Below are 17048 nucleotides of genomic sequence, written 5' to 3'. Positions count from 1 at the left end.
TGTGTATTTTTGAGAGAAAGAGAGCACGAGCAGGGTAGGGGCAGAGAGAGAGAGGGAGACACAAAATCTGAAGCAGGCTCCAGGCTCTGAGCTGTCAGCACAGAGCCCAATGTGGGGCCCAATCCCACAAGCCGTGAGATCATGATCTGTGCCAAAGTCAGACGTTTAACCGACTGAGCCACCCAGGTGCCTCGCTGTATTTTTCTAAGTTAGTAGTTACTTTTATCCTTTGAGAAGATTGGTAGTGTTTTTCCTGCTACTACTTTTTAAAAGAGAAGGTTAGGAGTGCAGTTTAATCGATAATTTTTTTCCATTTCCACAGAGTATCTATTGCATTTCCAAAGGGAGTAGTTGAAAGTGGCAGGAGTTGTTCAGCTTAGGAAGTTCCCTGCAAAGGCTAAGGTAACCCTGGCTGTTATCTTATATACTGCAGTTGTTCATTTGCTCTGTCCAGGGTACACATCTGCTCCTGCCTTAGAACTGTTTGTCGTTTTATTTTATTTAGCCCAGCATCTCCAGTGCACGCCAAGTATGTGAAAAGTCAAATTTACTAACTAGATGGGGCGCATGGGTGGCTCAGTCAGTTGAGTGTCCAGCTTTGGCTCAGGTCATGATCACATGGTTCGAGTGCAAGCCCCGCATCGGGCTCTGTGCTGAGAGCTCAGAGCCTAGAGCCTGCTTCGGATTCTGTGTCTCCTTGTCTTTCTGCCCCACCCCCACTCGCACTCTCTCACTCGCGTGCTCGCTCTCTCTCTCTCTCTCTAAAACATTAAAAAGATTTTTTTTTAATTTGTTAGCTAGATATTTTCTGGGTTTTACCCTTTAAATCAGGTTGTGACAAAATGTAGTGTCACCAGTCTTCTTCAGAAACTTGTATCTTTCACTCTTGTACATGAGGGAATATTTCAGATTTAGATAAGACATTAACTTCACAAGCTCACTAGCAGAAGACATATTTCTTACTCGTTGAAAACAGTTTATGAAGAATGTTTTCAGGGTTATCTGAGAAGGAGGTGGAAGACTAATGATACTGAAAATATTAGTGTAGCAAAGTCTAGATAAAATCAGAATTAAATTTTTAAGTCTGTATGGCATTATTGTTGATTATTCCTAAATATTATAGGCAAACTTTTTTGTTTGGGAAATCATGAGATTTGTTTGATTTTTTAATTTTTTTTTAATTTTTTTATTTTTTTGAGAGAGAGAACATGAAGCAGGACAGGAGCAGAGAGAGAGAAAGCGAATATTAAGCACTTCACACTCTCGGCACAGAGCCTGATGTAGGGCTCGATCCCATGTCCCTGGGATCATGACCTGAGCCAAAATCAAGAACCGACTGAGCCACCAGGCACCCCAAGTTGTTTGAATTTGCATGTTCAGGAGTAAGAAAGTTTTCCTTGGGTTAACCTGAGAAGCAAACATTTTTAGTTGTGTAAGAATTGGATGTTATTTTTTTATTTTGCCAATTGTCAATATTGAAAACTTGAAAATATTCATACTTGCTTTAACTGTGATCCTTTAAGAGCACGGAAAGAGAGAATTATTGACAAGAAACCTTACTAATATTAGGGAAGGGTCTTCTGGAAATTTGTAACAGGTATGCCTAAACACAATGTTGTCAGCTTTTAAACAGTGTTAGGCTGGGCTTACGCTGGCTTTTTAATAAATGCATGTCAAAAAATTAATATAACAAGTCATGGTATTTTTTGTTTTTGTGTTTTATTTTTATGAGAGAAACCTTACAGTAATGACTAAATTTTGTTTTCTGTTAAGAGAATATTGCATCTAAAGTCTGGACATTGTGGCACTGAAGTAATTACAGTTTCCACTGTAATTTTCAGTTGATACAGTATTGAAAAAAACTAAACTTTTATTGAAATTATATAGGGAAGGATCCTTTTAATTTATTTAGTCTTTATTTAGAAGAATAAGCCTAACTGAAACATTACCTACTTATTTATTTAAGTAATCTCTACACCCAACATGGGGCTCAGATTCATAACCCTGCCCCTGAGAAGAGTCTCAAGCTCTATCAACTAAGCCAGCCAGGTACCCCCAAACATGATCTTCTTTTAGGCTAGATAGATACATGATAGCTATAGGTTTTAAGTTTGTTTATTTTTGAGAGAGAGAGAGAGAAAATGGGAGAGGGGCAGGGACAGAGGATCCCAAGCAGGCTCCACACTGTCTGCATAGAGCCCTCCACAGGGCTTGACTCGTGAATGGCGAGATGGGTGAGGTCGTGACCTGAGGCAAAATCAAGAGTCAGAAGCTTAAGCAAGTGAGCTTAAGTTTGATGCTTAACTGATTGAGCCACCCAGGCACTCCCTTGGATCTTTTTACATTTTATTACTATATCATTTGTGATGAACTGTGCTACTAGGCTCTATTTGCACAGTCACATTGACAGGTTGTGGCTAATTAGATCCAAAAATCAGTTAGCTGAGTCTCACTATGCTATTGTCATGTCAAACCAACCTTGAAGATATCTCTGACTGCAGGATTCAGTGAGTGACTTCTTAGAGAAGTGATCTTGTAGCAGGATTCTCGCACAGAGAGTCGTGACACCGAGGCTTTTCTGTTTAGGAAGCAGCTTTATTCATGCCGGCAATGGCTCATTTGAGATCATACCCGAAGAACTGAGCCCTGAACGTCATGTGGCATAGTTTTTTTATATATTTTTTATTTCTTTGTCTTCCATATATGGTAACACCAAACATGTAGTCTGATTAAGTGGTCTTGTGTTACAAGGTTGTGAGGGATGTCATGTATGCTTATAGCCAGGTTGCCTTGAGGGCTTTTTTTCCTTTATATTCCTTAGGGAGGACACACTACTACAATTTTTCTTAACTTTATTATGCTTGTTAGTAAATTATGTGCCAAACAAGTTGTGTGTGTGTGTGTGTGTGTGTGTGTGTGTTTAAAGAAGAGTATATTATTAATGATTTATTTCTACCATTTGATTTTCATTCAAGGTTTCCTTGGATGTGAAACTTGTTTTATATCAAATGTTTGACTCCACTTGAGAGGTGGGTCACTATTATAAAATAAAGGTGGAAGCCCCAAAACATCTCAGTATAAAACAAGTAAAACAAAATAAATCCCATGTCAATATACAATTTACTGCTTCTCAGACTAGAGAAAAAAAACTAACATATTTACAAAAGGAAATATATATTTTGCTCCTGAAAGCTTTGCTTTTTGTCACTTATTCATAAATAGTAAGAATAGTATTTATACTTCTTAAAGGTGTCTCCCAAATAAATAAAATTATTACCTATTAGTTTTTTTTAGCATACTATTGATATGAAGAGATACTTTGGAACATTCAGAAAATAAGTTGTGTTTATATAGGTTAAAAGTTTAAAAAAATACTTCATTCAATCATAATGTTTTCATCCAACCTTTCTTTTACATAGCACCATGATTTTAACGTTTTTAGCATTAGTGCTGTGTACAATGGCCAGTACTAAAATTATGGGATGGTTTTCTTATAATTTTAGGACTACTTTCATTCAATCCTTGGACTTGCAAACATCAAAAAAGCTATTGAAGAAGCCGAAAGACTCTCTGAAAGCCTTAAACTCAGGTACAAACATTATTATAAAATCTTTAAAAGAACATATATTTAGAAGATAAAAATAATATTTAGAACTTGTCTGACCATGCATATGAATCCTAGTTCCTAGCAATAAATCTTACGTTAACTGGAACACAAAAATGAGAATCTTTTGCCATATTAATGCCTTTATTGTGTTCATGTGTTACCATTCATATCTTTTACTGAAAATCTAAAAATATGTAGAATGATAGATTCTTAAGGTAAGCATTGGTAGAGTAGATGGGAGCTCAGGTCCAATTTTTTCTAACTCTCTGGCAGGATTCTTGAGAAAAATATAATTCCTCATATTCCCCAGGTTATAATGTGCTACTGGACATTGGTCTTAGGGAAATGAAGTATTTGTGGTTAGTTTTGAACTGCATAGTTTGCAAAAATTATGTATGTTTAAAAACAAATCTAATTCTAATATTTGTCATGAGTGCCTTATCAGACTTAGAAAGTAATTAGAAATTAAAAACAGTATGTTTGAATTTTTAGTTATTAATAATTCTTTGTTTTTTATTTTTATTTATTTTGGTTAGTCATTCTTTGAATAATGAAATAAAAGAGGAACGATTTTTCTTAATGATTTTTCACACTTGGATCAATTAACTAGTCTAATTATATACATCATAGTCTTTACTTACAAATTATTTTTTTGAATTAATGTATTCCCTTCATCCTTCCCAGAAATTACTAATCTTGGAGCTGGAATATGTTAAGATGGTTGATAAAAGTTGGAATCACTATTCTCTTCCTCCTTTAGCCAGTTAATGAACTAAGTAGAGTAGAATTTCTCCTAATCTTTGAGTTACCCCTATTGACTGTTTCTCTTGGATTTACTAGGTTTTTCCCTACTTGTACTGTTATCAACAGTAATATTCTTTATTCTTTTATCTTTTGGGCATTAGGGCCATTTTCTCACTTATTTATTATCTTTTTTATATTTTGAACTACTTTATAAGTAAATGAGTCTTTAGAGTTAATTTTAGGATTTTAAGTCCTTTGTAAAAGAAATTGCAGCAGATGTGAAATTCAGTGGAAAGGTTGAAATTAGTGTAAGGAAAGAACAAAAAACATTAAACAACTTTAACTTGAGATCATAGTGTTTCTTTTCAGGATATTTGGCAATTTGAAATAAGTCTACAGAGGGCAAATTTATGATTTGTGGTTTGTAACAGAACACTGGCAGAATCAAATTTCAGTTGGAGGGAGAAAGTATGCTGCCATAAAATATCCTAAGGTAGGGTACCAATTTTATGGAACTGGAAGTCCTTTACTTTTCATGATCATGCCAATAAAAGACACCTTGACTTGTTTTCTCAACTAGATATGAAGAAGCTGAGGTTCGAAAAAAAACTTGAAGAAAAGGACAGACAGGAGGAGCAGCTGCAGAAACAGAAAAGGCAAGAAGTAGGAAGAGAGGATGGTGGTACATCAAATAAAAGTTCCTTGGAAAATGTAATGGATTCCAGAGACAAAACCCAAAAGGTATTTCAAATTTATTCTGTGATGTTAAAAAAGACTGGTTCCTTTTTTTCAGATGATTTGCTTAAGGTGAGTTGAGATACAACAACAATGTACTTTGAGACAACAAGGGTAAAATTTAATGTGTTTTTTATTAGAAATTGAGTTAAATATTCTAGCTTCATTTGATCCCAGGTTTCTCTTGGAGCTTCCATAGAACTGTGTTCTGTGCATTAATTAGTTTTTTTGCAGTCACTGTTAACTTGATAACAGTAGTAGAAAGAGCATTAAAGCTGTGATTTAGTATATCTGAGTTCCAGTCCCATGTCAGGTCTTGCTTAACCGTTCTGGGACTTCATTTCCTTACTGCCAAGTGAAGATCTTGAAATAGATGATTTTTAAGGTTTCTTCTTTCTAATAAATGTAATTTGCATTGAAAAGGATTTGGTGTACTAATTTGGTGCCTAACCTTTTATCTATTTCTAGGGTCTCATACTCTTCCCTTTGCTTTTTCTTCCTTTCTGCCCATTTCCCTTTCCTCTTCTGTTTCATTTTATTCAGCAGCTCCTTGAAATCTAGCTACATCATTTGTTTGCCAAGAACCATCAGTGACTCAGTCTGTACCTGCCAGCTACCACTGTCTACTGTATCTCCTTCCTTCACCTTCTGAGGAACAATTCTTCCTAAAATAAAATTTCTTTTTTTGGGGGGGTGCTCAACCGACATTTATTGAGGAGTTACTATATTCTAGTCACCATACATTATCTATAGTTAATTCTTAGAAAAAAAAATTTTTTAGATTATTTATTATTTAATTTATATCCAAGTTAATTAGCATATAGTGCAACAATGATTTCAGGAGTGGACTCCTTAATGCCCCTTACACATTTAGCCCTTCCCCCCTCCAGCAACCCTCTGTTCTCCATATTTAAGAGTCTCTTATGTTTTGTCCCCCTCCCTGTTTTTATGTTATTTTTCTTCCCTTCCCTTATGTTCATCTGTTTTGTATCTAAATTCCTTATATGAGTGAAGTCATATGATATTTGTCTTTCTCTAATTTCTCATAGCATAATACCCTCTAGTCCGTCCACGTAGTTGCAGATGGCAACATTTCATTCTTTTTGATTGCTCCATTGTATACATATACACCACATCTTCTTTATCCATTTGTCTGTTGATGGACATTTGGGCTCTTTCCATACTTTGGCTATTGTTGATAGTGCTGCTATAAACATTGGGGTGCATGTATCCCTTCAAAACAGCATACCTGTATCCCTTGGATAAATACTTAGTAGTACAATTGCCAGGTTGTAAGGTAGTTCTATTTTTAGTTTTTTGAGGAACCTCCATACTGTTTTCCAGAGTAGCTGCACCAGTTTGCATTCCCACCAGCAGTGCAAAAGAGATCCTCTCTCTCCACATCCTCCCCAACATCCGTTGTTGCCTGAGTTGTGAATGTTAGCCATTCTGACAGGTGTAAGGTGGTATCTCACTGTGGTTTTGATTTGTATTTCCGTGATGATGAGTGATGTTGAACATTTTTTCATGTGTCAGTTGGCCATCTGGTTGTCTTCTTTGGAGACGTGTCTGTTCATGTCTTTTGCCCATTTCTTCACTAGATTATTTGTTTGGGTGTTGAGTTTGATAAGATCTTTATAGATTTTGGATACTAACCCTTTATCTGATATGTCGTTTGCAAATATCTTCTCCCCTAAAATATAATTTCTTAAACTCTGTTGAAATTCAGGGAAGGATTTCTGCTTTACTTTTTCTTAAGCATTTTGTAGCTTTCAGCTATCATTTGTGTGTGAATCATCATTGGTTTCATTAAGAAATAGATGTTGAGGGTGCTTGGGTGGTTCACTTGGTTAAGCTCCTGACTCTTGATTTCAGCTCTGGTCATGATCGCATGGATTTGTGGGATCAAGCCCTGCATTGGGCTCATCCATGCTGATAGCATGGAGCCTACTTGGGATTCTCTTTCTTCCTCTCTCTCTGCCCCTCACCTGCCCGCACTCTGTCTCTCTCAAAATAAATAAATAATAATAAATAAATAAACATTAAAAAACATTTAAATATTTGACCTTATACTAAGCACTGTGTAAAAAGAAATGAAGAACTAGTGGTTTGTTGATTTTAGGAACTCATAATATAAGCTAAATAACACTATCTTAGGGAGATATAGGTTAAATGGCTGATATAGATAAATACAAGACTTCAAAGAACTATGTGAAATGATATTTTAATCTCTTCATTTTGTTGCCTTTCCAACAGGAGGGCCAACTACTTTTTTGTTACTTTTATTTTTGTTTAGCCTTTTTATATTGGGAAAAAACCACAATTAAACACTGTTACCCAGTTGCAATAGTCAACTAACATTTGTCACATTTTTTTTTTGTCACATTTTGTATCTGTACCTCTCCCCTTTTCTTTTGCTGTATTATTTCAAAGGAAGTTTCAGATAACATACCATTTTGCCCCTAAATATTTCAATATGCATCTCAAAGAAAGGGACATTTTCTCAATAATGACAATGCTACTTTTCCATCTCACAAGATTAATAGTAATTCCCTGATGTAATATCCAGCCTATATCCACATTTACCCACTATCTCATAGTGATACTGCAGAGTTGATTTGTTTGAATTAGGATCCGGATGAGGTCCACTTACAGTCTTTTGGTTGTTATGTCTCTTAAATTTAAGTCTCTGTAATACTCTCTGCTTGAGTTCCCCTTTAATTTTTTTTGTTTCATGCCTTTGGCTTTTTAATACTAGATCAGTTCTTTGAAATGAACCAACCACATTCGGGATTTATCCGATTGTTTCCTCCTTGTATTATTTAATTTCTACTTCTATCTTCCATATTTCTTGTAGGCTGAAAGTTCAGCCTAGCAGCTTAATAGGATTCAGGTTCAGTTTTTGTTTTGGCAAGAATGCTTAGTAGCTGATACTGTGTACTTCATAGTGTATAATATTAGGAAGCACGTAATATACATTTCTTTTTTAATCTTAGTAATGCTAAAATGGATCAGTAGGCTCAGGTAGGTCATTGGTTTTCCCATCTATAAAATGAGTTAGTACCTGACAGAATTATCATATGTTGTCTTGGTTAGAAAATACAAATTTGTAAAACCTTATATTACTTCATCTTCCTTTCATTATATAAAGAGAACTCTGAAGGGAATTGCCAGAATTTTTATTTCATTGCAAGAAATATTCTCTCATTAAATTAAATATTAAATTTCTGTAACAGTCTGTACTTTTACATTATATTTAGTCATTAACTGAAGAAAATTTCAAGGAAGTGTTAAATGATTCTGATGTGCTGCTGGTTATTTTAGCTGTTATCTATTGCCAGATAACGTGGGGAAGCCATTATTGTTCATCTGTATCTTAATAAAATGCCAGTACTCCACATGCTTCATTTTCCAGGCTTTTAGTTTCCATGATGTAATAGAGTTGAACTTTATGTTTCTATGAAAATTTTTACTTCTATTAAAGTTGAAACTTTTTTTTCCTGTGAAATAGATAAATGGTGAAAAGAGTGACAAAAATGAGACCACAGAGAAAGGTAAGTGTGACAGAAAGAGGGAGTCCTTTTAGGTTATTATTGAGATCTTCTTTTAATCAAAATAAGCTTCAGATTTTACACAATGAGATCTTAACGTTGTGTCTAATTTGTATGTAAGCTTTATCATTTTTCTTAGCCTATGCAATTATATTGAAAATGTGTTTATATTCCGTATATATCATGGGGAATATTTATGGTAATATGTAATTAAAAACATCAAAACCATAGTTTATACTTTTCATTCTTTTTTTTCAAGATGTAGTTTAGCATAGCAGTTAAGAGCATGGACTCTCTGAAGTCAGACTACCTGGATTTTACTGGCCCCTCCTGAATTTCCATGTGATCTTGAGCATGTTATTTAATCTCTACCTTAATTTCCCCATCTGTAAAGTGAGGATAATATTAATACCGATTTTATAGATTTACTGTGAGGATTGAATGAGTTAATATATTTGAAACTCTTAGTAACGTGATATGAGGATTTGTGTATTAGCTATTATGACTTATGGTTCTAGTTTGTAGACCTAATTATTTAAAATCTTCACTCCCCTCAAAAATATCTACACCAGTAATTTGGATATTATCCATAGGTGGTGTTGATGTTCCAATTACACATATGTGACCTATACAACAGGACTCAGACAGTTGCCTAAGTTTTCCTTTCTCAGAAAAGATTTAATTATTAATTGTATGTAACACTAAAATAAATTTTCTATTTAAAGTATTATCATACAACAATTTAAAAAATAAGATACCTTCCTAAAAGATGTTATTAATTCATTCCAAGATTTGTTTTTATCTATGTTTTTTGTATCTCATTCTGCTTAGGTGTTATTTCCCTAAGTGGTTTGTTCCCAACTTGTTTAGATGATTTTGTTGTCTAAATGATCTTGATGGTTAGAGAAGTAGGGTCGTTATTTTCAGCTGGGTATTTAACTTAGGAGATCATGTGACTACGTTCTTCTCACATCTCACTGCCAAAATAGTTCTTTACATTTTTAAGCTCCCTTGTAGCAGCTTTTTATCTTTCTAATATTTATTTATTTACTTTTAAAGTTTTTATTATTGAAGTATAGTTGACTTTGTTGTGCTTTTTAATCTTTCATTTCAGATGGTAGAAGCTGTAAGAGGAAAATAGCAACATAACAAATATTTATTTTGGTTAAATATTAAAGGGCTAGAGAATAAACATTTTAGGCTTGGGGGGTCACTGAGGTTCATGCTGTCACAGCAGGAAAGCAGCAGCCATTGGCAATATGTAAACACGTTTGTACAGCTGTGTTCCATTAAAAACAGGTGGCCATAGTTTGTCAACCCTTGATGAAGAACACAAAAAACAAGCCTTTGACTTGTTACTCTAGGAATACTTGAAAATCTAAATGTTTTTTAAATAGTCCCCATAAGACCTCATCAGAGACTTTTTAAAAAGAATTTAGAAACTGTCAAGAATTTTTGAACCATGGATGTTTTTTTCTGGTTGACATTTTTCAAATGATTTAATTATTAAATAGAGAATAAGAAAATCTTCATGAGATACATATATTAATTTCCTTTATTTTGTACCAGCGACAGTCAGCACCTTATGTAGTTGTAACCTCAACAGCTAGCTTTGGTATTTAAGCCTTCAGAAATGGAACATTGAACTAGTTTCTTGATGAATGTCAAAAACACAAATTATATTTAATGTTAGTTTAAAAAGTAGTAAGTAGTGTGATGGGATAGCAGGTATATGACACCTAGTGTACCTCACTCTTCTAGAAGAAGCAATTATTGTCCTGTGTTTAGTGATAAGAAAGCATGTGGAACTAGGTGTTTTTTGTTGCTTATATTGTCTCTCTTGATTCCAAGGGGCAATCACAGCGAAGGAGCTATACACAATGATGATGGATGAAAACATCAGCTTGATTATAATGGATGCTCGAAGAATGCAGGATTATCAAGATTCCCATATTTCAAATTCTCTCAGTGTTCCTGAAGAAGCCATCAGTCCAGGGTGGGTCATTGTGTATTTAGGTAAAATGGTTAACTGTAGACAGTAGTAAATGTTACTACTTACCATCCAGGCTAAATATGATAAAGTAGGCTTTCTTCTCCGGTTACTCCATAATGTTACACTTTACTCTTTCTCTGAAGGGTGGTATAAAGAACATTTTGGTTTGGGTGTTTTCTCCTATTTGTGACATTTGTAGTCTTATTGGAAGAGAAGTGAAGCTGCCTTTGTGTGCCCTCTCTCCCAAGGTTTTTTTTGACTAATTTTTCCTTTTTTTATTTATGAGCTTGTGAAGTATATGCACCAAATTGACTAAAATCATGAACTGATTGAATTGTTTTTTTATTTAGGAATACCCCATAGTGGGGCACCTGGTTGCCTCAGTTGGTTAAGCATCCAGGTCTTCATTTTGGCTCAGGTCATGATCTCACAATTCATGGGATCGAGCCCCATGTCAGGTTCTGCACTGTTAGCTTGGAGCTTGCTTGAGATTCTCTCCTCTCTCTCTGCCCCTCCCCAGCTCATGCTCACTCTCACTCTCTCAAAAACAAATGAATAAAATTTTAAAAATTAAAAAAAATAAAAAAGAAATATCCGTCCTGTTATCTGTAGTAAAAGAGTACATAAATACTTTTTGGGGGAAAAAAAAAACCAGTATCGCCAACTGATTAAGTAAATGGATAGACTCCAAAGTCAGACTATATTCAGATCGAAATTGTTTCTTCTCAGCTACATTACTTCTAGCCAGTGACCTAACCTCTCTAAGCCCATATCCATCTATAAAATAGGAATAGTAATATTACCTATCTCAGGTTTTGAGAAGCTTAAGTGAAATTTTATATACACAAACTTACCACAGTGGCTGGCACTAGTAAGGACTCATTAAAATTTTTTTTTCTTTTTTGATAAGGATGTTAATCTATAAAATAATGTAAAGTTACTTGCATGAATATATTATGTATTAAAAACTATCATCATAATGACAGAGCTAAACCTCCATATCCAGGGCTATTTTTAGTATTTCAAGTGTTAAATAAATTATATAACCTCTCTGGGTCTTAGTTTATGGGATTGGATTAAAATCTATGGCCCATTTTAAGATTAACTTAAACAGCATTGAAAAGACATACTTTTTAAATTAAGTAGTAAAAAAAAAGGGGGGGGTGCGCCTGGGTGGCTCAGTCAGTTAAGTGTACGACTTCGGCTCAGGTCATGATCTTGCTGTCCGTGTGTTTGAGCCCTGCTTCAGGCTCAGAGCCTGGAGCCCACTTCAGATTCTGTGTCTTCCTCTCTCTCTGCCCCTCTTCCGCTTACACACGATCACGCTCTCTTTCAAAAATAAATAAACATTAAAAAAATTTAAAAATAAGTAAATAAATTAGGCAGTAAAATTTGCATAGTTTTTGGCACATTTCTTGATGCTTGATAAAGTTTGACCTGAAGAATAGGGTGCTTTGTAAATAATGCTGTTGAAAAGTGACACTAGAGTACTTAGTCTAATCAAGTGGGTGTCACTGTATTCCTAGGATTTGAATAGGCAAAATTGTATTAATCTTTGGATGGTCTCATCTGTACTAACAGAAAGCCTGGGTTTTTATTGAGTTTAAGTGTTTCCCAAAATGCGAGAAATTTGACTACTATGAAACTCATGATGAGTTTAGGTTGAAGATTAAAGAGTGATGAACTGCATGCCAAGAAAATTATTCCCCCTTAACTTTTGTTTCAGTCTTTCTGAAGTCATTAAAACAAGTCTGTTTGGTGCTAGCATTCCTTTTTAATATTTGCTTATCTTTTTCACCAGAGAGTAGGCCTTAGAGCTTTCTGGAGGCAACAGTATCTACAACTAGCTGATGGTGATTACTGTATTCTTTATTTTTGATTTTTTCTTAAACATTTTAATACCATATAGCATACATACAAAAGCACTCCTGTCCTAAGTATTTGGCTCAGTGAATTTTCAAAAGCAACACACCCATTTAGTACACCCATTTATCTGACCAGAAATAGAATATTACTATCATTCCAGAATCCCTTCATATGCCCTCCGTTAGTTACTACCCATATCCCCACCCACCAAAGGGAACCACCAGCTTCTAACAGAATAGATTTATTTTTGGGGCGCCTGGGTGGCTGAGTCGGTTAAGCATCTGACTTTGGTTCAGGTCATGATCTCATGGTCCATGAGTTCAAGCCCTGTGTCAGGCTCTGTGCTGACAGCTCGGAGCCTGGAGCCTGCTTTGGATTCTGTGTCTCCTCTCTCTCTGCCCCTTCCCTTCTTGTGCTCTGTCTTTCTCTGTCTCTCTCAAAAATAAATAAACATTAAAAAATTAAAAAAAAAAAGGATAGATTTATTTTTGTCTGTTTTTGTATTTTATATAAAAGGAAATATATAATCTATAGTTTTTTATATATCTGGCTGCTTGTACTCCATATTATTGGTGTAGTTATGGTTCATTCTGTTGTGTGAATAAAGCATAATTTTACTGATGTATGTATTTTACTGATTATCATTTATTCATTAGATAGGCTGTTGTTTCCATGTATATGGGACTGTACATTTTCCTGTTAAATTTAAGTAAAGGATCACTTTCAATTAAGTAATTAAATTAATAATTAAGTTTATTAAATAATAGACAAGGTAGGGCAAAATTGCAGCAATTTGTAAAGATGTTACATGAAAGACTGAGTTTGGGAAATACTAGTGATACAATTATTTCCTAAAGTGTTTTTTATAGAGTACTAATCTTGAGTTTTTAGACTAAAAGGCAAATATATCCCTAGAGTCAGGGATAGTCCTTAATATCACATTTCAGGGGTGCCTGGGTGGCTCATTTAGTTAAATGTTTACCTCTTGATTTCAGCTCAGGTCATGATCTCACGATTCATGAGTTCAAGCCCCGAATCAGGCTCTGTGCTGACAGTGCAGGACCTGCTTGGGATTCTCTCTCTCATGCTTTCTCTCTGCCCCTCCTCTGCTTGAGCACTGTCTCTCTCAAAAATAAATAAGTAAACATTAACAGTAAAAAGAAATCATATTTCAATTTTTTTCATTCTTATCACTATATATCAGGTGAGAATATTAGGAGACAGTATTTTATATTTCTTCTCTTTTCCTTTATTTCCTACAAGATATAGTAGCCAACATTATTATATAGGAGCAAGTTTTTTTTTTCTTTTAAATAATCTAAACCATTTCTTTTACTTATGAATAAAAGTGTACCAGTCCTGCCCAGCTTGCCAGTATTATCAGTTAAATATTAAAATGCTTAGTGCTTTGCCAGGAATAATATGGAGTTTCTTACCTGATGGAACAAATTTGTATTATTTATTCAGTCATTCAGCACTCATATACTGAGCACTAGTTTTCTGTGGGCTGGATTGCTATGGTTCTAAGTACTGGGGCTTACCTATTGAACAAAAAATTTGCTTCATGGAGCTTATATTTTAACAGGGAGGTGGGATAGCAAAACAGACAATAAACCTTAAAATATATGTCTGCTATTTAATAAGTGCAATGGAGATGGGTGTATCAAGTGTGTACATTGGGCTAGGTATTAAAATTTTAATCCAGGAAGGCTTCATGGAGAAGTTATTACTGAGCAGATTTTGAGAGGGTAAAGGAAATGAGTGATGGCAGTTATCTGAAGGAAAAGGATTCCAGATAGAAAGGCACAGAGGCAGAGACCCTTAGGCAGGAGTATACCTGAATAAGCAGGAACTACAAGGAGGCAGTGGCTGGTGTCGAGTGGAATAAATGGGCAAGTAGTTAGTGATGAGAAGTTGATGTAATAGGATTTGGGGGGGAGGGGCTGTGCTGCAGGCCCACTCTAAGGACTTTAGGTAACTTTTAAATTAACTTTTATGTGAGCAAAAGACATGAATAGCATGCTTTAATGTACAGTTGATATTTTTCACAGTTGATGATTTAAAAGGCAGCACAGCAGAACAGCTAAGAGCATGGACGTGAACAAGATTGCCTGAGTTTGAAATTTGGCTTCACTTGGCATCTGTAACCTTCGATAGGTCAATTAATATTTTTGTGCCCCAGTTTCTCCATTTATAAAATGGGGTTAGTAATGCCTACTTCATAGGATTTGTTGTGAGGGTTCAGTTGAGATTCTATGAAAATAAAGCATTTAGGAGAGTATCTGGCACATAGTAAATGCTCTATGTGTTTGTTAAATAAGCATTTTGGTATTTGGTTAGCAATTATCTACATAGGTATAAGAGAACTGAAGTATAAATAATGTTACCCAAGTGATCCCCCAGTTATTTATATTTAGCTGAGAGAGGTGTTCAGATGACTTCTTTGCAGTTTTGGCTTCCTTTTTTGTGAGGGGTTACAGTTGATTCCATTTCTTTTAATTTCTAATAATTACTAAAACATATTCCAGTGTTATGCAGAGGTGAAGTTATTAAACACTTTAGGATTATTTATTATCCAGACATACAATTTGACTTTAGAAAGAAATGTTGCTGAAAATTTACTGTGGTACAGACTAAAAGAAAACTCAGTGTCTTATATTAGTATATTAAGACTTCTTGTCTACCTTTGCCCCAATACAAATGTTAATACATTTCAGAGTCACTGCTAGTTGGATTGAAGCAAAACTCCCAGATGATTCTAAAGACACATGGAAGAAGAGGGGGAATGTGGAATATGTGGTACTTCTTGACTGGTTTAGTTCAACAAAAGATTTACAACTTGGAACAACTCTACGGAGTCTGAAAGATGCACTTTTCAAGGTTAGCAAGTTTCCTTGTTAGTTCACTGTAATTGTAAGCCTTCTTTGGTTGTTAGAAAGGTATACTGACTAGCTGTTTATCTTAAGGGTAAGAAGATTCAGCAGCTTTGGTTGGAGATTTTTTTTTTAAATGCAGATTTAAAAGACTAGTTTTGAATCATCAAATAATAATAAACTGATAATATAACATAAGATTAGAATTTCCAGGAACATAAACTGTCTAAAAAAAAGCGTTATTTTTTTGTTTTAAGAATTAGACTATGGGGGCGCCTGGGTGGCGCAGTCGGTTAAGCGTCCGACTTCAGCCAGGTCACGATCTCGCAGTCCGTGAGTTCGAGCCCCGCGTCAGGCTCTGGGCTGATGGCTCGGAGCCTGGAGCCTGTTTCCGATTCTGTGTCTCCCTCTCTCTCTGCCCCTCCCCCGTTCATGCTCTGTCTCTCTCTGTCCCAAAAATAAATAAACGTTGAAAAAAAAAAAAAAAGAATTAGACTATGACAGAGAGGGAGAAAGGCAAACCATCAGAGACTCTTAAATACAGAGAACAAACTGAGGGTGGAATGGGGGAGGCGGGGAATAGGTGATGGGCATTGAGGAGGGCCCTTGTTGGGATGAGCACTGGATGTTGTAAGTAATGAACTACAGGAATCTACCCCAAAAACCAAGAGCACACTTTACACACTGTTTAGTCAATTTGACAATAAATTATATTAAAAATAAATAAAAAAGAATTAGACTACGAAACATAGAAGCAAAGGAAGAAGTCACTAAGGAGAAAAAGCTTGTTAGATTTGACTTGACAAAAATAAATTTGTGGAAAAATACCATATGATTAGATTGCAGAAGACAAATAGAATATTTGCAATAAAAAGGGCAGTACAGTTGGCCTTTGAATAACAGTGTTTAGGGGTACCAACACCCTGCCACAATTTTTGACTTATCCCAAATTTTACTAATACTGTTGACCAAAAGCCTTACTTATAACATAAACAGTCAATTAGCAAAGTATTTTTATATGTATTATATACTGTATTCTTACAATAAAGTAAGCTAGAAAAAAGCAAATGTTATAAATTATATAAAATTATATAAAATAATGAAAAAATTACTGAAATCATAATTCAATCATAATTAAAATCACAGTTACTGTACTGTATGTATATTTATTGGAAAAAGGCCCCATATAGGTGGGTAAGCAGCACCAGGATAAGAATGGTGGCAGCAGTGGGCCTGGCCCTGGAATGGTAGGGTTCCACAGCCTGGTAACCTCTACTGAGCGATGGCAGCCACTGGGTAGGCCTGTAGGTGGCGACAGCACCCTTGAATCACAGTATAGCTGCCTAGAGGTGTACCACCAGCCTGTGGCCATTGGCAACCACAGCCTCATGTGAATGTTCTGGCCTCCAGGAGCCACCATGGGGAAGAGCATTCTGCCCTTGGCCAGGGAGGGTCCTAGGCCCAAGGAGGACCAGGGCAGGGAGGAGGGAATACGAAGAATGCTGGACTTCCTGGGCAGCACCGACCTGTACTCTGGGGGGTGTGTCTCCACTTCAGCCTCACCTCCTGTCCACCAGTCCAGGGCTTTCAGCCTGACCACTCTGCTGGCACACAAGGACCTGAAGCTGTGTCCAGTTTGGGGCTTCTGGGAGCTGCTGACAGCTGGTGATAGCCTCAAC

At 35.6% G+C, this 17048-nt stretch overlaps 1 protein-coding gene across 1 annotated transcript in view; it reads left to right on the top strand.

Moving 5' to 3' along the window:
• USP8 (ubiquitin specific peptidase 8) overlaps positions 1-17048 on the top strand; it is a 77518-nt gene that overhangs the window by 27260 nt on the left and 33210 nt on the right. The window contains 6 exon segments of the mRNA XM_043555436.1: positions 3504-3589; positions 4932-4953; positions 4955-5092; positions 8598-8640; positions 10489-10633; positions 15214-15376. Of these exon segments, the coding sequence (XP_043411371.1) occupies positions 3504-3589; positions 4932-4953; positions 4955-5092; positions 8598-8640; positions 10489-10633; positions 15214-15376 (597 nt within the window).

This window comes from Prionailurus bengalensis, chromosome B3, assembly GCF_016509475.1.
Source record: "Prionailurus bengalensis isolate Pbe53 chromosome B3, Fcat_Pben_1.1_paternal_pri, whole genome shotgun sequence".
Classification (NCBI taxonomy): domain Eukaryota; kingdom Metazoa; phylum Chordata; class Mammalia; order Carnivora; family Felidae; genus Prionailurus; species Prionailurus bengalensis.
The sequence above is the reverse complement of the archived record's forward strand: the minus strand, read 5'-3'. Positions and strand labels throughout refer to the sequence as shown.